Source organism: Urocitellus parryii, chromosome 6, assembly GCF_045843805.1.
Source record: "Urocitellus parryii isolate mUroPar1 chromosome 6, mUroPar1.hap1, whole genome shotgun sequence".
In the NCBI taxonomy this organism is placed as follows: domain Eukaryota; kingdom Metazoa; phylum Chordata; class Mammalia; order Rodentia; family Sciuridae; genus Urocitellus; species Urocitellus parryii.
Window position 1 is genome coordinate 177,785,501 of NC_135536.1, and position 21,715 is coordinate 177,807,215.

Consider the following 21,715-nt stretch of genomic DNA (forward strand, 5'->3'; position numbering starts at 1 on the left):
TTGCTCATATGGAAATTTTAGGCTTTTTGGATCTAGACTTCTTGCTTTTAATGACCCAAAGTTTGAGGAGTGAAACTAAAGTGTGAATTTCCTTCTGTGGTTATATTCTACATGTCAGATGACCTAAGTTCATGTAAGCTCTGAAAAAGATGTATAACTCTTACTGGAGTGTGTGGGCTTTTATAACCTACCCTTCCCCCATTTTTTTTTTTTTTAACCAAATACAGCAAGTAGGCCCTTGAGTAGGGTGGCCACACTTCCATGCTTCTGAGGTGGAGCCAAGTCTATAACCCAAGTCCTGGCTCCCATCACATATTGTCCTCAATCTGTTTCTGCTCAGAACTGAAACATGGCTGTGTGGACTTTCTTTTGGTCTTGCTATAGTCTGGCAGGATCTGCTTCTCTTCTATAAAGATTGCTTCTTAAGTCCTCCCATGAGCCTTAATATAGGAAGTTAGTCCTATAGGACTTCTTATAGTGAAGTTATGAGAAAACAATGACAAACTAGTGCCCTGAGAGTTAAGATGTGGTAGACCACTCCTTGACAAGATTTCCTTCATGTTGATTAGTTCCGAAGGCCTCCTGGTGCCAGGCAAGTGCAGTGTCAGGGATCTGGAATGGCAGAATGGAAGTCTGCTTCCTCTTGTGCCCTCTGGAACTCGGAGGCCTGGCCTCAAGTTCTGGCATGACAAGGAGGGTTTGAGCAAGGAACATTGAGCAAGAATCTAAAGTGGTTTGGGTAAAAACTAAGCCACTATAATAAAGAGCCCCCAAACAGAGACTTTTTCACATAGTGAATGCTTAAGCGAAGGCAGAATTCTATTCATGGACTTGGAGATTTGATTTCCATCTTTCTGTTACCGTGGCATTCTCCTGGGGTTACCCTCGTCTGCATGGTTTCAGTTCCCTTCCATCTGATTGCTTGGGATTTTCCTCATCTGTGTGGTTGAGGCAGTCTCGACTGTTCTTTGGCTCTGTCCCTGTCCCCAGAAGAGGAAAAGAGAAAAAGAGGAGGGCAAGCAATTTTATGGACTCCTGACTTCAGGAAAGGCTAGCCAGGTAGCCGTAGGCCCTGCTCAAACTCAAGAATAGGGTTGGGTGTGGTATAAGAGTAGTGCAGGAGGACGGATGCTAGGGACAGTTAGAAGTTGTTGTGACAGGATCTGTTGACTTGAACTGAATCAAATGACAGCTCTAGATATGATGTCAGAGACTAACTATCCCTCACTTATATAAGCTAGGAAAGTATTACTCCGTATAAACAAAATGAGTTTATTCTTAATGGGATGCCAGAAATTGAAGTAGGTGGAAGGTGGTCTAATGTGAGGCCCTGGAAAACATCAGGTGATGCTCTTGGTTGATTTCCACCAGGTGGTATTGTTCTCCTTCTTAACAAAATTCAGTGCTCTGTTTCTGTCCCATATTCTGGAGCTTTGTCCCTCTGGACTCTGTTTTTTGAGCCTTTACCTTTATAGAAGTGACTTTGTTCAAGATGTCTAACTTAAGAGGATATGGGAAGATCTTTTTAGTCTTGATCCTGGGAAAGGTAGAGATGGCCCCAGTTATGTCTGTGTACACCAGGATAGTCTCTGCTATCAGGGGCACTAGGTATTCAACCTTAGAAATAATGTTTCCAAGTGACCTGGTGAATTTATTCTCAAAGACAAACAATAAAACTGGGAGTAATTTCAGAGCATCTGTCATCATAAAAAAGAAAAAAAAAAGCGACATCATAAAAAAGAAAAAAAAAAGCGGCATGGGTGACTATACATACCTTCTTCAGAGGTAAGAGTCAGTCATCCTTGCGAGGAATAGCTGAGGCTTCGGATCTTAGCTGGGAGAGTGAACATTATAGAAGGGAGGTAGCAGAAGACTTCTGTGGTTTTTAAAAGGGCAAGTCTGTACTGTGGCTCATGTGCTCCATGTTTATGAATTTCAGATGTCAGTGGACCTGGAAGTTATCAATGACTTCCATCTCCCCTATGTAGCTATGATTTCAGAGGTGTGCTGTAATCTTGGGTGGGTTTCTGGTACAGGGTCTGATATCCTGCCTTGAGGTGACCCAGTGACCCAGGCTGCCTTGATACCCGTTGTTTCCTCTCCTTCCCCAGTGGATGGGAGTGTCATGGGATTGCTGGAGTGGGAAAGCTGAGAAAATCTAGCAGGCCCTAGATTTTTAGGTTCTGCAACATGGCTCGATATCTCCATGTCCATGTCCAATTCCACTTCTGCAGGAAGACTTCAGGTAAGAGCCAGGGTGTCTCCATATATGTGAGTTAAGTTACAATCTACTTTCAGTATTTCTCACTGAGGGCTGGGAAGGCTCTGTTGGCAGTTCTGCAGAGACAATTCTTTGTGTGGGATTGCACAACCATTTCAGGATGTTGTATCTCTGGATTCTGTGAACTAAAGACTAGTATACCTCTCAGGATTGTGATAACCTGAAAGGCCCCACATGTTCATAAATACATTTCTGAATGAACTACATGTAAGTAGCACCTCTGTGTTCTCTCACTTGTTCATAATTATGCCCTGGAGGTTATTACCATCCTAACCATACTGAATGTCCTGGAGAATCCCCCTGTTTCCCACAGCATCTTCTTCCCCTCTCCCTTTTTTTCTTCCCTTCTACCTTTTGTTTAATGGTCATAAGTTGTAATGGAGGTTCTGGGTGGTAAAGAAGAATTGAAAGGTGAATTTTATATATTGACTTTTAAACTTTTAGAAAATATATATTCTGTGGAATAAATTTTTATCACATATATAAAACTGAAGCTAAAATTTCACAAAATACCTATTTTTACATAATGCACTGTGTTATTTTCTGTTCTTTTTATTTATTTATTTATTTTGGTACCAGGGATTGAACTCAGGGGTACTCAACCACTGAGCCACATCCCCAGCCCTATTTTGTATTTTACTTAGAGACAGGATCTCACTGAGTTGCTTAGTGCCTCATTGTTGCTGAGGCTGGCTTTGAACTTGAGATCCTCCTGCCTCAGCCTTCCGAGTTTTTCTCTTCACAATGGTGAAAGTAGAAGATTTTAGAAAAAATTTTAGAAACTTCATTATTTGGGTGTGCTCATACACACCTATAATCTTAGCCACTAGGGAGGTTGAGGCAGGAGGATTCCAAGTTCAAGGTCAGCCTGGGCAACTCAATGAGTCTATCTTTAAATTAAAGTGATTGGGAGTATAGCTTATTTGTAGAGGTACTCTGACTTCAATCCCTAATACCAGGGAGAAAAAAAGAAACTAAATTATTATTTTTTTTAATATTTACTTTTTAGTTGTAGTTGGGCACAGTACCTTTATTTTCTTCATTTTTATGTGCTGAGGATGGAACCCAGGGCCTCACACATGCTAGGTGAGTGCTTTACTGCTGAGCCACAACCCCAGCCTGAAACTAAATTATTAATGGTCATATAAGCATGATAGTTACACACCCTGTTGCCAGTCATGATGGTATTTTGGTAATCAGGTGCCATTTCATGCCAGGATTGTTATGACTGTTTATTAAGAGCACTTGACCACCAACAGAGTGCTTCATCATTCACTTAGTTTTTTGTTTTTGTGGTACTAGAAATTGAACCCAGGCGTACTCTTATCACTGAACTACATTTCTGGTCCTTTTTAAAAAAAAATTTATTTTAAGACAGGGTCTCATTTAATTGCTGAGGCTGGCCTTGGACTTGTGATCTTCCTGCCTTAGCCTCATGAGCAGTTGAGATTACAGGCATGTGCCACCATGCCCAGCTCTTCTGACCATCTTTGAGCTGAGACGTTGGTCTTTTGCTTTGGATTATTTTGTGCTTTGTTTTTGATACTGGAGATTGAACCTAGATATGCTTTACTACTGAGCCACATATCCAGCTTTTTTTTTTTTTTTTTTTTTTTTTTTGAGACAGGATCTTGGTAAAGTAGCTGAGATTACAGACATATGCTACTGCACTCATCCAGTTCACTTTATAAAAACTTTATAAAACTCAGAGTTGCTTGCAGACAGATGACTAGCCCAGTTTCTGAAGAAGGAAGCAGGAGCCAGGCAATAGAGCACACACCTGTGATCCCAGTAGTTGGGGAGACTGAGGGCAGGAGGATTACAAGTTTGAAGCCAGATTCAGCAACTTAGTGAGACCCTGTCTCAAAAAGTAAAAAGGACAAGGGATGCGACTCAGTGGTAAAGCAACTCTGGGTTCAATTCCTAGTGTGAAAAATGAATGAAGGAAGAAGCAGAAATGCGTCTGGTTGAGGAAGTTGTCCCAGCTGTGTCAGCAGCTGTGTCCAGGCATATTCACTGGTGGCATGTGTCCAGACTGGGAGTTCTCAGGAAGTGGTTGCCTAAGGGACCAAGGATTTATGTTCCTTCTTGTTTGGAAAAAGGTGGCATGTGGCCAGATGGCCCAAGTGGAAGCTGTTCTTCTTGGGAGAGTGTTTGGGAACTGAGAAGTCCTGCAGTCATGCCGTTTACCTCATAGCCCTTTCCATGTTCACCCAACAGAAGCAGGGAGCATCCCGATCTACAGCTGTGGTGCCAGCCTTGGAAACAGCACTCAGGGGAGGGCAGAGCTCAGTCCAGACACATCCATGGCACGGATGCCAGGAGCAAGGAGGAAGCCTCAAGCTATAGAACTTTGAATGGAGTGGTGGAGAAGCCTCTGCCACTGCCCCTGCCCCTGCCCCGGTCTGTGGAAGAGTCTTATATCACCAGTGAGCACTGCTACCAGAAGCCACGCACCTATTACCCTGCTGTGGAACAGAAGCTGGTGGTAGAGACACGGGGCTCTGCCCTTGATGATGCAGTTAACCCCCTTTGTGAGAATGGTGACGATTCCCTCTCCCCTCGCCTGGGCTGGCCTCTAGACCAAGACAGGAACAGAAGGGACAATGACCCCAAACCTAGCTCCCCAAAGGTATGTGCTTTGCTTGTACTTGTTCTTCCTTCAGTGTTTGAGTGGGAATAAGTTTTTAATAGAACCATATTTAAATGTGCTTGTCATAGATTGTGTTTTGATCTGCTAAAATGGCTATCAAGTCAGGAGAGTCCAAAGATCATAGGTTCCAGGAAACCTTACAAAATGGCACTAGTGAGTGGAGGTGACAGGTGGAGAGGTGGGAAATAGCAGGAGAGTAGGGTTGATTGGAACTTGAAAACATGAAACTAAGAAAAATTTATATATATATTTTAAACATAATTGTCCTAGCAATAATAATTGTTAATTGTTATAAGGCATACTGTTTTTGATAGAATTGTGATATCCTTATTTTGACTTTTAACTTTGCCACTGTGTCATAAGGAGGATCCCTTTCATCAGAATATTCACTGCTTTCAATAGTTTTCCAAAGAACCTTCTGTCTTTTGTATATTAGCCATTCTCTTTGGAACCCCTTTGTGTCATCCTGTAATTGCCAGTGTTTTCATCTTTAACTGTTCACCAGTCCCATTGTGCCTGTCCTTAGATTGTCAGTGAGGCTTTGTGTGATTTTAGAACTTCTCTGCCCTGGTCATGCTTGCTTTCAAAGACTTTGTCTGGAGGGTTGGCATCATCAGCATTAAGTATAGTGCTGCATTCTGCCAAGAGGGAGCATCCTAGACTATGCCTTCCAGGGTGGGGATTACACCTCATTTATCCTTTGCCCTTGTTTGTGTCTAAACAGTGTGGTAAGGACAATCTTTTCAAACAGACCCAGTTTCAAGTCTGGTATTGGCCACTTTGTGATTCTGATTACTTCACTTCCTTCATGAGATCCTATTTCCTCATTTGTAGAATGGGGCCCCCAGACAGGGCCTCTCAGTTATTGTGGAATTTGTTTGTGAAAAGCTCTGAGAACATTGCTTTTCACATAGTAAGAACTAAATCAGTATTAACTGGAATTTGTTTCATTTTGAATGAATGAAAGGTTGAGATTTCAAACTCCAGAAAATGTTTGCAATTCTGAGGACTAGGTCTGCTTTCTATTACAAAATCAGAAAATACCTGGCAAGGCAACCAAGGGTTTCGGTTTCTTCAGGCAGTAGTGAGCTTACTAAAGCCATCACTGTGTTTACATATCTTATCCTGTTTGATCCTCATGAGCCTTCAAAGTAGGTTTTACTACCTCTGTCTTTGAAGAGAGGGCCTGGAGGCTCAGAGGGGAAGTAACTCACCAGGCCACACATTCAGCAAGAGTCAGAGCCAGGATTCTCCAAATATGTATTGACCCATGTGCTATCTGTCATCCACATTAACACTTCTCTAGTAAGCTCCCTGGTCCCTGGGCGACCCACTTAAGGCCGGGGCATTGAGCTAGCTAGGGGGAAGCATATTCTGGGCCACCCCAAGGAGGTGGTATTGGTGCATTGGGTAGGCTTCTGCTCAGTATCCACATGAGAAGGAGGAAAGGGAGATGGGGGTTTGGAGTATTCAGATGGCAGCTGGTTTTTCCAGAGGTTTGCAACTTAGTAACTTGTCATCACATCCTCAGGTGAGAGACTATGTCTCCAAAAAGGTCCTACCAGAGGAAGCCCCTGCTCGGAAGCTGTTGGACAGAGGTGGAGAGGGGCTGTTGAGCTCTCAGCACCAGTGGCAGTTTAACCTGCTGACACACGTGGAGTCTCTTCAGGATGAAGTCACTCATAGAATGGATTCCATTGAAAAGGAGTTGGACGGTAGGGCTCCTCCCTTGGCTACCTGCCCATTGACATGAACTCTCTCTTCCATGAGCCGCTTTCTTGGGTTTTCTTGATAATTTCCCTTTTGAATTGGGGTCTCACTATGGTGCCCAGGCTAAACTTGTGGACTCAAGTAATCCCTGCCTCAGCCTTTAGAGTAGCTGGGACTACAGACATGTGCCATCACACCAGCTTGAGTTGCTTTTGTTTTCTTTTTTAAAGTATTTTTTAGTTGCCAATGATCATTTATTTATTTATATATGGTGCTGAGAATTGAACCCAGTGCCTCACACATGCTAGGCAAGCACTTTGCCACTGAGCCACAACTCAGCCCCTTGAGTTGGTTTTTTCAACACCACCACTACCATATCCGTGCACACAACCCCTTCTCTGGCTGCATGTATGCACACTCAGACAGACAGACAGACACACACACACACACACTAAAACTAAAATCTGGCTATCCAAGGATATCTATATTATTGCTTCTTCTTTTTAGCCTCACCACCCCCAAGATATACAAGCCTTACTTATAGCATTATTGGGTACTTGTAAAGTCCAGTAATATCAGAAGCCCTCTTTCTTGTGCCCAATCCCTTTTGTAAAGGGTAGGATGCAGGGCTGGAGGTGTAGCTTAGTGGTACAGCATGTGCTTAGCATGAAGGAGGGCCTGAGTTCTACCCCCATTACCATGAAAACACAAACAAAAGGTAATATACAGAAGAGCAGCTGGATCCTGCTTCTGGGAAATGTGTAATCTGAGCAAATCTTTACTAATACATTTCTCTGGAAATTAAAATTTTGACTTGAATTTTTAGTATGTTTAAAGATATAATCTGAAAACCTTTTATTTCAATCTTTGATAAATTCTAAAATGAAGCCTTCTCCCCTTTAGCTAGTAGAGAATTAAGAAATTGGCTGAGTCATTTGTGTAGCCCAGGATATTTCTCTCTGTTGTTGATGGTGATGGACAGGCTGGATGGACTGAGTTTAGAATTATGTACATGATCAAGTTTAGTCTCTCTTGACCCTCAGGAAATTGCCAGTTTTGGTTTTGAAGATAAAATTCTTTCTTGATTGTTTATTTATTTCCAGATTATTTTCTTCTTAAAAACTGAGCCCAATTAAGAAATAAATGTTGAGTTTGAAGATTCTGGTTATAGTCAGGCTAGGATGTCTTTACTGGGGGATACAAAACATACAAGAAATATTACTCAGAGAAGAATGCCAAGTTAGGTGAGGAATGACCAGGACCTGCATGTGATTGAGGCCACACCAGGGCTGGAAAATATTGACAGGAAGCCTTCTTGGAACTCTTGGAACTGCTGCCAAACTTTGAAGGGAGTGGTGATGTTTTCTGCTGGAGAGGGGGTGATTTGGTTGGTGGTTGATGAGAGCACTAGGTCAATGTGAAAAGGGCTTACCTGTTGGAGAACAGAAAGGAAGAGAGAGTGGGTGGAGAGACAGATCAACTGACTGACCTGCACATCCTCAAGCTCACATCCTGCCTCTGAGGCAAGCCCAAGGGCACATCTGGAAGGCTTATATCTCTTTTACTTCTAAGATGTTTCTTAGGTTTTTAAAATTATAGTTGATGCTACTGTATGTAAAAACCATACTAAGAAGATTGATTGCCAGACTGGAAATTGTAGATTTTGAGAGAATGGCAGAAGTGTCTTTGGGTCCCTGAGAGGAAGCTTAGCACCATGGAGACAGGATGAATGTCCTGTTGTTGCCAAAGGAACCACCCTCAGGGGAGAAGTTGGAGCCTATGCAGATCTTATCTTCCTTGAGGCCTGGACTCACCAAGTGGGCATTGTGGCAAGATGATAAGCCTGGGCTCCCTCTGGTCTCCCAGCAGACCTTTACTGTGTCCCACTGATCGAGACTCACATGTTCTTATGTGTTTCATCACTCCAGGCCCTGAGAGGCACCAAGTATGCAAGAAAATCAATTTTATTTAGGTAAATAGGCTTTTTATTTAGTTAACACACTTTTGCATTATATGTAAGATTCATCAGAATCCTTTTTTAGGGAGATCCTCAGGTCATTTTATATCTTTACTTTGTTAGAAGAGACAAATATCAATGATATCATCTCATTACATGTAATTACATACCATAGTAAGTGCTCAAGGAAGAATGTGTGATAGCACCTGTAATACAGGGACCAGATTCCGGAAGGAGAGTTGGGGAAAGCATCCCTAAGGAATAACTTGCAGGGAACAGAGAATTTAGGAGAATGAAGAGGTAAGTTAGGGCTCATATTTGAGGAAGGGAGGGGATTGTGTGACAAGTGACAGGTTGCTTGAGGAACAGGCATCGGGAGGGTCTTCTTTCTGCCCTCCAGAATCCAGAAGGTGCTCAGTGTAGATTGGTGCATGGACTAGAAAGGCTACAGGCAAGATGGGGTAAGCACAGAGTGTAAGTGGAAGGTTTAAGTGGCTCTTGACAAAGATGTAGAATTCCTAAAGGTCTCTCCACCAAAGCCAGAGTTTTGTTAAGGGGAAGGCAAACATCTTTCTATAGAAAAATCCTTGTCTCCTAAGAAAAATAGCTTTTTAGATGTTGAACCAATTATTAAGTATATTAGAACCTAGATATCTTATAGTAAATACTTAAAGACAGAAAATAAGAGTATTTTATGCAACCAATAACTATGTGTCAATCAAGAATAAATATGAGGGCTGGGTTGTGGCTCAGTGGTAAAGTGTTTGCCTAGCATGCATGAGGTACTGGGTTCGATTCTCAGCACCACATACAAATAAATAAAATAAAGATCCATTAACAACTAAAAATAATTAAAAAAAGAATTAATACAAAGCAAATTAGAATTGATGGTGATAAAAACTGACCTTTTCAAATCCCTGTAAATTTTTTTGGTACTGGGGATTAAACCCAGGGGCACTTAGGAGCCACATCCCCAGCCCTTCTTATTTTTTTGCTCAGAGCACAGGCTGGCTTTGAACATGTGATCCTTGTGCCTCAGCTTCTGAAGTAGCTGAGATTATAGGTATGTGCCACCATGCCTGGCAGATTTTCACCTTTCTTGACAGGAGGCTAAAATACCAGGATATTTACAACACTGGAAAACTTTAGGAAGAGTGGGCAGTGACACTAGGAACAGTGAATCCTTTAAAGCCTTCTATAGTCTGCACTAACACAATAGCCAGTAGCAATGTGTGGCCATTTAGTTAAAATTGAATAAAAAAATTTTTTTTAATGTTTATTTATTTATTAGTTATTGGCGGACACAACATCTTTGTTTGTATGTGGTGCTGGAGGATAGAACCTGGGCCGCACGCATGCCAGGCGAGCGCGCTACCGCTTGAGCCACATCCCCAGCCCGAAAATTGAATAAAATTTAAAATTCAGCTTTTCAGTTGTACCAGCCTTGTTTCAAGTGCTTAGTAGCAACAAAACAATAGCTAGTGGCTACTGTTTGGGATAGTAGAAACAGATCACTTTCATTGTCAAAGAGTTCTTTTGGACTATGCTGCTGTAAAGCACTTGAGCTCTGTCCCAGGAGTAATGCTTTGTGGGGCAGGTGTTGAAGCAACATTGGCTGAAATGGCCCTCTTCCCTGTCCTCCTGAGATAAGGAGCTGAAACTCTTGCTGAGGTTCTTGAAAATCAAGTGTTGGGGGCTCACTGGGTTTCGTCTCTCTCTTCTGCCAACAGTGCTGGAGAGCTGGCTAGACTACACTGGGGAATTGGAGCCCCCAGAGCCACTGGCCAGGCTTCCACAGCTCAAGCATTGCATCAAGCAACTGCTGACAGACCTGGGCAAGGTGCAGCAGATCGCCCTCTGCTGCTCAACATGAAATTGGGCAACCAAGACTAATGGGGACACAATCCGGGGCACCTGCAGAAGGAGCTTCGCATATTTAAATAAATAAATCTAGCATGCTGAATGCACGTGACACCGACTAACTTCAGGGATCTGGCCAGGAGTGTGAAGACATTGGACAAAGAGGCCATTTTGGCTGCTGGAGGGCAAGGCACTCTGATCTGGAAGCCTACCAAGAAGGTAGCAAATAGACTCTTGGGATTCCCTTCTGTGCACATCATTGAATGAAGAGAGTCTTTTTGCACAAACTTCACTTGAAATCGTGCCACTGATGATAAATGGAATGAGAGCCAAAAAAGTTTGTTGGAAACAGTTGTAGATTCAATTTACAGTTTATTTAATTGACTTTTCTGACAGGTTGGGGCACATGCCAAACCTTTTGATTTCTGCCTGGCATGTTTAGGCAGCAGGTATCATTTTCATTTTCCAGCTTCATGGGAATGTTGGGACTTGACTACGCTGCGGAAGTTGGGAAGGAGCAGAGGCCTCAACTGCCCTGCTTTCTCCTTAGGACTCTTCACTTTTCTCACCACATCTCTTGCATGACTTTATGGTACCAGGGACAAGTTTTATATGTTTCACCCCAGAGTTGGCTGGGTTTTGGCTTTTCATAGAGGCCATACAGCTGAAGGAACTAGAATCTTGATGTAAAAGAATCTAGGAGGAATTCCAAACTGAAGCAGGCAGGGTCTAGAACCCAAAGGACAGCATTTTCTATCCACTTCTTAATATTAAGACAGCTTCCTAGTTCTATTTAAGGTTTAAAAAAAAGTTTCCCAAAATGTCAAACTCTTCCACTGTAAAGATTTGTTACAAAGAATATGGTTTGGGGAATTACTTTATTTTGTATTGTGGTCAACAAACTTCCGATTCTCTATGTGCCACTTTTCTCCTTCCCTGAAAGGTATGTTCAATAGTTGGCATTTTCAGAATTGTTAATATACTTTAACACTTTAAATTTCCTGTTTATATTACTCTGTGAGATCAAGGTGATTATGCTGCTTAAGGTCCAAGTTTCATCTATTTGTACCTTTTGAAACAATATTTGTGTTACTTTTGCAGGTTACAGTTCCACATGTAATTGCTGTATTTTGTTTTGTTTTTATTGGGCAAAGTTAAAACATTCCTTGCTTTGAGGAATGACCTGATTCACTGATTTTCTTATCACTAAAGATAAAAGTCAAAGCACAGCTGTCCATTAACACAATTATGGGTTTATGAATCTGTAATGTTATATGCTGCAAATATTTACTATGTAAACGTATAAGCCAATATCTCAATAGCAATGACAGTATCTCCAGCAATTGTTGGAATGGTTGGGCTTTAAGACACAGGTCATTGTCTTCGTAAATTCAGGCCTCTGGACCTAAGATGTTTCAAGGAATGCCCTGTCTATCGATTTATCCATCATTTGATATAAAATATAGGACAAGTTGACCTGTGTAACTGATCCATGTGGCTGTAACATCTGTAAGGAAGCTGACACAATTCCTCTATAAGAGGCTGTTTCACACTGCATTGGTGTTTCTGGTGTGGGAAGAAATGGCTCAGTGTTGTGTGGCATCTGTGTTCTGGATTATTTATCAGACAGCTGCATTTTTAAGATTTGTGTAATGTTTATCTGAAAAGGGAAGAAACAGGATGATTTTCTATAGCCATAACTGGGGCTATATCGATTGTTGTATTATTACTGATTTTTTCTGAAACTACATTTGAGTATCACAATTGGGGAAGCTGTAATTTTTAAGAGTCAATTTAATGTCTTGTTCAAAGATGGAAGTTGAAACTGAATTATCCTAATTTTGTCAAGTGGCCATTACTGGACTTATCATTTAGGTTTTATAAAATAATCCCGTTTCACTCATTGTGACTTTTGTTCTTAGGGAAGCAGGGAAGACTCCCCAAAGTTCTGATAACCTCAGTGTGCTTCCCTAATTTAAAGCCATGTTGAGGGGCTCCATTCCCAATTCCTGGGTCAAGGTGAATTAACCCCAAGTTGGAGCACTGGAAACTGTTATTTGCAAACATTGCTGATTACCATTTAGAAGTATGTGCACTACCTAAATTTTGTCTATTGAGAAAAGCTATCCACCTATAAAAAACTGCCTTGACAAAAACAGTTCTGGTTTGACTAATCATTTTGCTTAATTGATGAGTTTATACAAGGTGGATTCTCAATGAGCCAACATTGCACTGTGGATACATATCTATGTTTACGCGCTAGTAGAACAGAAGGCGCTGTATATAGAAATGTTGCTTTGAAGCAATATTTGCAAAGACATGCAAACTTCTGTATCTGTATTTGGAAAAAAATAAAACAGGTTCTTGTTGCTGTTTCAGTCACATATTACTGAATTACAAAGTTCTTTTTCTTACTTTTTAATATGTATTATCTAATCTTCTGTAACTTTTTTCTTTGCAGTACTGGGGATTGAACCCAAGGGTGCTTTACCACTGAGCTACATCCCCAGCTTTTTTGAGACAGATTCTCTACCTTGCTGAGGGTCTAAGTTGCCAAGTCTGGCCCTGAATTTGTGATCCTTCCTCCCCAGGCTCCCAAGTTACTAGGATTACAGGCCGTACCCTACTTGTAACCATTACCTTTTAAATAAAGCCTGCTTTTATCTTTTAAACACATCTATGTTTTGCAGGAGGCAAACCCAGACTCTGCCAAGAAATCCCAAGAATATACAAATGCTTATTTTTATACAAGATCTCATTAAGTTCCTGAGGTTGGCTTTGAACTTGCCATCTTCCTGCCTCAACCTCTCCCGAGTTGCTGGGATTAGGAGCCTAAATTTTGACAAGGAAGTCAAGCAGTTTTAATAAGCAAGTCCAATGGCATAAACCCTGGCTCACAAAACAGACCTAGTCTCTCCGTAAGGGCAAGCAGTAAATAAAACATTTGACATGAAAATAGCCAAATAACTTGGGAAACTTATGCTCAAAATGCAGGTGGAGCAAGTTGGTAGCTGTATAGGTACAGAGGTAGCCACTGAAGTGAGCATTTAATAGATTCAGCTATTTTGCCTTCAGAATCCCACAGCCATGAAGTATCCCTATCTATCTTTTCAGGTAGGAAACAAAACTCAGGTTCTAGCCATTAAGAGGCAGAGGAGGAACGGAACTGCTGAAATCTTCATCAAACAGCCTTCCACCAAACAAAGGAAACCCAAGAGGGTTCTTGGGAGTCCAGAAGAAAAACTTCACAGATGAGGTGGAGGAATGGTCCAGGTCTAGCCAACATTTAAGGATCTCACAATAGGCAACGAAAGCCCAGGGAACAGCAAAGGCTTTATTCTCGTGGGCTTCCAGCTTCCTTTCTCTAACAGCAGAAAGGAGGTAGGAAATAAACTCAGTGAAATAAACCCAATGAAGGACGAACAAAATAGACACATTAAGGCCACGGGAGCTGTCAAAACTCGTTTTTCATTAACATGGGGTGGGGTGCCAGGCTCTGACCCCCTACCCAACATGGCCCCAGTCTAAGAAAGTGCTCAGCCTCGACGTTCAGCCGGTGATGCGCACGTCCGCGCGGCGCCGGAGCCGCCGGGCCCGAGCTGCCTCAGGTAGAATGGCCAGTAGCTGCTCCTGCACCAGCATCTCCACCATCTGCTCCTTTGTGCGGATGTCGGGCCGCAGCCACTGGCGAGAGAGCTCCCGCAGCTGCCGGAACGCCTCCCGGGGGCCAGCCGCATCCTGGTAGCGGAATTGCCGGAAACGCTGGCGGAACGTCTCGGGGCCGGGCCGGGAGCCACTTGGACCTGTAGGAAAGTGCGGGGCAGCTTCGGCTTGAGGCGCAGAACCCGGGGGTGCGGGCCCCAGAGGCAGCTCGGGGGCCGCGGGGGCCACAGGATTCACTTCAGGGATCGCGGCGTTGGCGCTGGCGGGCTCAGGGGCAGGCGGAGACGACTCTGAAATCCAGGATCCCGCAGAGTTGGGCTCAGGGTCTGTTCCCTCTTGCAGCTCGGGCGGCGCAGCTGCTGGGCTCCCGGTGGCTGCTAAGCTCGGCTCGGTCGCCGCCATGACTTCGGCTCCCGGCGTCACTCTTTGTCCGGCAACTGTGGGCTCAGCACTGCGTCTGCGTGAGGTTGGGGTGAGGGAGATGTTTCTCGCTAAGAGCGGAGCCCGCACCACCCTTGCTAGAGGCGGACTCGAGACCCACCGAAGCTCGCCGAGCTTACCTGCACCGGCGAAGCAGCTGGAGCGACCGGAAGTGGGAGTCTCCTCTAGCTTCTCTATGATCAGGTCAGCGCGAGAGCACCCGGAAGCCGAACCCTGGCTTCCGCAAGCAACGCCCCCTAGCGTTGTGCAGTCACGTCAGGAGGTCACTGAGAACGTATTGCGGCCGTCGAATTTCAGCATGCAGGGAATCTCGCTAGGTGGTAGCACCCCTTGACTTCCATCGGTGTCGAAGCATGAGTTGGAATGCGAGCTGAAAAAGGCGCCGAAGGGGGAGTCCAGAAGAGAAGAGGTAGACTTCAAGTTCCGGTGTCTCGGCCGAAAAACTAATACACTCTTGCTCTCCTAGGAAAATTTAAATTACAAATGTGACTTACAGTATAATGTTGTTGATCTGCTCTGGGCTGAAGTGTTCAAGTCAGGCTGGCTTGGAATTTCCTTTGCAAGAGTTCTTTCCCTGACGGCCCCTGGCAGTGATGGTACCTATCTCAGAATTGTTGGGAGAATTAAATAAAGCCCTTGGAAAGATAGAGCTTTAGAAATGTTTGCTGTGTAGGGGCTGGGGCTCAGTGGTAGAGCGCTTGCCTAGCATGTGTGAGACATTGGGTTCGGTTCTCAGCACCGCATATAAATAAATAAAAATAAAGATCCATTGGTATTATATATACATATATAATTGAATTATATATATATAAAACACACACACATATATATAAATATAAAAGTTTGCTGCTGTTTTCATTAGGTAATTGCTTATCATTTCTTATTTGCGAAATAAGAGATATGGCGTGAATTTAAAAGATGCAGGTAATAGTGTGTAGCGTTGATAGCCCTTCCATAAATGTTATTACGTTCTGTTTGACAGATGATTCATAAACAGGTTTTGTATCTACATTTCACAGAAAGAGAAACCGAGGTCCAGAAAGGGACGCCTACCCCATATGACCCTTGCTGTGCCTTTGAGCTCTGTGGAGGATGAATGGGCATATTTAACAATGATCAACACACATTGGCCCTTATGCCAAACTTGCCCTTCCTGTAGGATGTCTCCCTTGCATGGGTAGAAGTAAATCCAGTGGATTAGATTTCAAACCCTTGAAAGTCATCACAATGGATCTTTCATGGTATTTAGCTGCTGCCATTAAATCTTGGGAGATTTCTACCTTTTTTTTTTTTTTCTTTTTGATAAAGTAGAAGAGCTGACCACTGTATACAAAGGGGTATAGTGAACGGGAGCAAAATTTTGTGCAAACTACAAGCTAGACGGAGTGGTTAGGACCTAGAGAAGGGGTGAGATGAGGTTGAAAGGTTGGTGGGAGGGTAAGTCAAAGGTCATAGAGTTACATATTTAAAATTTAAACCTGTCCCATTGGAAAAGAGTGAAATTTTATGGTATTTGGGATCATGAATCATGGAACAAATCATGAAATGTCACATCTCTAGTCCATTTCTTCCATCCTTATTGGAATCATGGAATATTAGAGATAGAAGAGGGATCTTAGAGATATGTTAGAAAATGGACTGTTAGAATGAAAGACTGTTAGAAATTGAATTGAAAAATCCAGTTCAGTTGTCTTAAACCTTTATAGAATAAAAAATATATATATACATAATACCTTTTCCTAGGACAGAGATACTGTTATGTGCTTCTGCACATAATTTCAAGTAATTTACTTATACCCTAGAATTTACCCAGAAGCCCTAGGTTAAATTTAAAATACATATTTATAGGTGGGTGCCTAATCCCAGCAGCTTGGGAGGCTGAGGCAGGAGGATCTCAAGTTCAAAGCCTCAGCAACTTAGTGAGGCCTTAATTAACTCAGCAAGACCCTGTCTCTAAAATATAAAAAAAGGGCTGGGGATGTATCTCAGTAGTTGAGTGCCCCTGGGGTCAATCATTTCTATCAAAAAAAAACCAAACAGGCAAAAAACCCAACATATTTATATATGTTCTATTCCGTTTTGCAGATTAAGAAATCAGCATGCCAAAAGGTGAAGAATTGGTACAAAATCAAATGTCTAGTAAGTAAATTCAAAACAGTAATTTTTTTACTTATGTTCCAATGCTTTTTTCATATCCTCTTTTTCAGTTGTTGATGGACCTTTATTTTATTTATTTATTAGTATGTGGTGCTGAGAATTGAACCCAGTGCCTCACACATGCTAAGCACTTTACCACAGAGCTACAACCCCAGCCCTATTATATTCTTTTTATTATCATTAGATTGAGAGCTCACTTCAGAAGGTTTCATAAATAATTGATCTTATATAACTTAGCTTCTGATACAAGGCCAGACATCCAGTAAACCCTTAGTAACTATTGATTTAAAAAGAAAAGAGGATGGTCTGGGATTGTAGCTTGGTGGTAGAGCACTCGCTTAGCACTTATGGGGCCCTGGGTTTGATCCTCAGCACCATAAAAATAAATAAATAAAATAAAGGTATTGTGTCCAACCAAAATAAATAAATAAAAAGAAAAGAGGACATGGGCTGGGGTTGTAGCACAGTGGTAGAGTGCTTGCATAGCACATGTAAGGCACTGGGTTCAATCCTCAGCATACATATAAATAAATAAAATAAGGGTATTGTGTTCATCTACAACTAAAAAATATTTAAAAAAAAAAAAAAGAGGACAACAACATGGATTGCAGACCATCTCTGGAAGGAAGAGTTCTAACATGATTCTTAGACTCTGAAAGAGACTTTAGTGTCTTGATGATATACTGGTGCTGGGAGTTGTGTAAAAGAAGCCTGAATATTTTTATAAAAATCTTTTATTTTGAAATAATTATAGATTTATAGAAAGTAGAAAAAATAAAGCACAGAGTGGTCTCTTGTACTACTCACCCAGTTTTCCCTTATAGTAACATCTTATATAATTAGAGTACAATAGACCTTATTATTATGATTGCTCAGTTTTGCAAGTACTTGTTTGTGTATGTGTAAATATGTTTATGAATATAGGTCTGTGTTCTGTGTAATTTTATCATATATTCATGCGACTATTAACCACGATCAGTATTAGAACTATTTGATCACCACAAAGATCATTCATGCTATCTCTTTATAATTGTACCTGGTTTTCTCCCTTCCCCTCATTCCTAACCACAGACAATCACTAGTCTCTTCTCCATCTGTATAATTTTGTCATCCAGAAAAATTCTCTGAAAGATTCATCCAGGTTGTTGAATGCAACAATAATATATTTTATTGCTGAGTAGTAATCCATGGTATGGATATATCAAGGTTTTTTTAGCCATTCACCTGTTGGAGGACAGTTGGATTATTTCCAATTTAGAGATATTACAAATAAAGCTGCCGTGAATTATTTTATTATTTATTACTTTATTCATTGTTGTATTTATATGTGGTGCCTGCAGGTGATTACAACTAAACAAGATAGCTCTGCATAGTCAGTGAATAAAGGAACTAGTACAGGCTCTGGCAGAGAGTATTCATTTAGTAAATTTTAAAAATGGTAATAGTTATTAAGAGATAACACTTACTTGAATGTATAAGTTTTTTTTTATGTGTGATATTTTTAAAAACTGACGGGCAGCTGGATGTGAAGCTCAGTGGTACAGTGTGCTTAGCATACACAGGCTTTGGGTTCAATCCTCAGCACCAAAAATGCTCAAGTAAAATTTTGAAATTCATAGGCATTGCATTTATTAGCCATTCTTAAGCATCTCTATGTGATACTTTATTTATTGATGAGAAATTAAGGTCTAAAAATATTAGTTAACTTTCCCAGGTTCAGCCAGCGTTTTAGGATTGGAATTCAGCTGGTTGACTCTAGATCTAATAGGAAGCCATGAAAGGAGTTGAAACAGGGAAGGGGTGATTTGTTATAGGAGACCAACTCTGGATAAAGAATACTGCTTTATTGCTGACTATTTAGGTTATTTCTTACTTTTTCATAATTAAGATAATATGACAGTCATCTAGTATTTGAAGATCTTTCTGTATCTTGGATTACAAATATTATTGCTATCAAATTTATTTGGTTTCTGATTTTGAAAACAAGGGTTCTAATAGCACGAGTTTGATGAGTAATGCATATCCATGTTCCCTTAAACTGTAGTCCTGAAAGAGGACTGAATTCTTTTTTTTTTTTTTTTTGCTATATATTGCCACATTTTTAGAGTTGTATTTTATTCATAGATCCTTACGAATGAACAAAATAAAGTTCAGAGAGTGCAAGTACTAGTTAGGCTAGAACCAGGGTCCATCGATGAATAAGAGCTGTTCTGTTTCCTCTTTGGCATTGATATTGTCATGTTTTTGAAAGCCATTCCATAGATAGTTAGTGGTATCTCATTGTGGCTTTAATTTGAATTTTCTCAATAACTTAATGATAATAAGCACATATGCTTATCTGCCATCACTGTGTGTTCTTTGGCAAAATGTTTGTTCTTTCTACATTTTTATTGTTGTGATATCTTATTGGTGAGAATTTTCTTTTAACTTTAATTCAGTTTTTTTAAAAAAATTATAAAATATACATAACATTCAAAATTATCATTTTAACTTTTTCCCCCTTCAGTACTGGGGATTGAACTCAGTATTATTGAGCTATATTCTCAGATCTTTTTTATGTTTTATTTTGAGACATGTTCTTGCTAAGTTGCATTGCCAAGGTTGGCATGGCACTTGCAATTCTCCTGCCTCAGCTTCCCAAGTTTCTGGGATTACAGGCATGTACAGCTGTGCCCAGCTCTATTCTAACCATTCTTAAATATGCAGTTCACTGGCATAAAGTACATTCACTTTATAGTACAACCTTATGACCATCCATCTCCAACTTTTTCTTTTCTTTTTTTGGTACTGGGGATTGAACTCAGGGGTACTTGGCCATTGAGCCACATCCCCAGTCCTATTTTATATTTTATTTCACTGAGTTGCTTAGTGCCTCACTGTTACTGAGGCTGGCTTTGAACTCGTGATCCTCCTGCCTCAGCCTCTTGAGCTGCTGGGATTACAGGCATGCACCACTGTGCCCGGCCAGAATTTTTTTTCATAATCCCAAACTGAAAATCTATGCCCATTAAAGAGTTTCCCATTTCCCCCTCCTATTATTCCCCCGTAACCACTGTTCTACTTTCTGATATTTTGAATTTGATATTCTTTGTTCCTTATGTAAGTGGAATAATATATTTGCTCTTTTGTATCTGGCTTATTTCACTTAGCATAATATTTACAAGGTTCATCCATTTTGAATAATGAGATAATCAGAATTTTATTCATTTTTTTAAATACCTTTATTTTATTTTTATGTGGTGCTAAGGATCGAACCCAGAGCCACACACATGCAAAGCAAGTGCTCTACCACTGAGCCACAACCCTACCCCCCAGAATTTTATTCATTTTTAAGGCTAAAATTTATATATATATATAATGTATTCTTCTGAATTTTGCAGATTGCAGTGTCAAAATATCAAAATATGGGGCTGCAGTTGTAGCTCAGGGGTAGAACGCTTGCCTTGCATGTGTGAAGCACTGGGTTTGATCCTCAGTGCTACATAAAAATTTTAAAAAAAGGTATTGTGTCCATCTATAACTAAAGAAAATATTTTAAAAAATGTTGAGCAAGCTTTGAAAAAAAAGATGTCAAAATATGAATAATTAGTCCAAAATAAAAAAATTAGTGTTTCCATTTTATTTATTCATTCACCTGTTGTGGTCACTTTGATATTTTCCTGTTATGGATAATACTGCCTTGAATACTGTTGTATAGCTATTTGTTTGAGACCCTGTTTTTCAGTTAATTTGGGTGTATCTCCAGAGGTGGAATTACTAATTACATATAGTAATTCTATATTTTACTTTCTGAGGAACCACAATACACAGTGGCTTCACCATTTTACATTTTCATCATCAATATGGGAAGTTTCTTGTTTTTCTATATCCTTGCCAAGAGTCATTACTTTGCATTATTTTTTTAATGTGAGATATTCAGTATAAAATTTTAAGGTATGTTACCAACGGACAAGAAATTCAGATTTTTCAACAGGTAATACGAAATTAGTAATACTATGATTTTATTTATATATACCACATAAAAATACCTCATTCCAGGAGGCCAGTGGGGATCATGGGGAAGGGAAAATATGGTTCAGATATAAAGACCCCAGTATGTTCTTTTTTTTTTTTTTTTTAAGTTTAAAAGCTTGCACTGGTTTTTATTGCTGATTTCATTTTGATAATTTATTTTATCAAATATGTTTGATCCTGGGGTAAAGATGTTTTGATGAACTGGAGCTAACAATCTAGCTAGACTATCTTTATAATTAATGCAGTTATTAATAATTCCCATGCTAGGTAAACTGCCGAAGTCTGGCTGGGCACAATTCATGAGCCACTTGTCAAGCAGAAACGAACAGAACACACACACACACACACACACACTGCACCACACAGCTCTTCAGGAATTCCCTCAGAGCCCAACTGCCACCACCGGCTTCCGGTGAGCCTCTCAACCCCCCACTCTTCCTGCTCTTGAGGCCGATTGGCTGGGTCGTGTGGGCGGAGCCAAAAGAGTCCCCCAGTGAGCCGCTCCTTGGTCTGAAAGGGCGGGGAAACAGCCCAATGAGCATCACTGCAGAGGAGCCAATCAGCTGGCAGCTGGAAGTTTGGTGGGGCCATGGTGAGCCAGTCATCTGGAAGTTTGCTGGGGCCCCTTCGGCTGTGGCTCTCAACAGTAAACCAGTGTAAATGTAAGGGCTTAGATACTTTTCCTTTGTTTTTTTTTTCACCAGTTTCTGCTCTGTTGCAAATCTCTGGTTCCTTTTTTTTTTTTTTAATTGAACTTTGGTTGTCAATGGACCTTCTATCTATTTATTTATTTATTTGGTTGGTTTTTTGTTTGTATGCATGAAGTACTGAGGATCGATCCCAGGGCATCACTCATGCCAGGCAAGCACTCTACCACTGAGCAACAACAATTCCAGTCCAGTTCCCTTTTTTAAGAAATATTTATTTTTTAGTTGTAGGTGGACACAGTACCTTTATTTTATTTTTATGTGGTGCTGAG

At 41.0% G+C, this 21,715-nt stretch overlaps 3 protein-coding genes across 6 annotated transcripts in view; 2 read left to right on the plus strand and 1 right to left on the minus strand.

The window, feature by feature from the left end:
- Phf20 (PHD finger protein 20) overlaps positions 1–13,814 on the plus strand; it is a 128,416-nt gene extending 114,602 nt beyond the window's left edge. For all 4 annotated transcript variants that reach the window (XM_026383200.2, XM_026383201.2, XM_077800228.1 and 1 more), the window contains 3 exons: positions 4,502–4,913; positions 6,466–6,649; positions 10,332–13,814. In XM_026383200.2, the coding sequence (XP_026238985.2) occupies positions 4,502–4,913; positions 6,466–6,649; positions 10,332–10,474 (739 nt within the window). In that variant the 3' untranslated portion in view covers positions 10,475–13,814. The remainder of the gene's footprint in view (positions 1–4,501; positions 4,914–6,465; positions 6,650–10,331) is intronic.
- A 96-nt stretch (positions 13,815–13,910) lies between these two features.
- On the minus strand, positions 13,911–14,722 carry Scand1 (SCAN domain containing 1). The gene is made up of 2 exons (XM_077800229.1): positions 14,685–14,722; positions 13,911–14,581 (listed from the first exon to the last, which is right to left on the minus strand). Exon 2 carries the CDS (start codon positions 14,524–14,526, stop codon positions 14,011–14,013), a length of 516 nt encoding a protein of 171 aa, XP_077656355.1. The 5' UTR covers positions 14,527–14,581; positions 14,685–14,722; the 3' UTR covers positions 13,911–14,010.
- Positions 14,723–14,775: 53 nt separating this feature from the next.
- Positions 14,776–21,715, plus strand: part of Cnbd2 (cyclic nucleotide binding domain containing 2) — a 53,174-nt gene continuing 46,234 nt past the window's right edge. The window contains exons 1-2 of the mRNA XM_026383276.2: positions 14,776–14,974; positions 16,651–16,704. The gene's annotated coding sequence lies outside the window, so the exon portion shown is untranslated. The remainder of the gene's footprint in view (positions 14,975–16,650; positions 16,705–21,715) is intronic.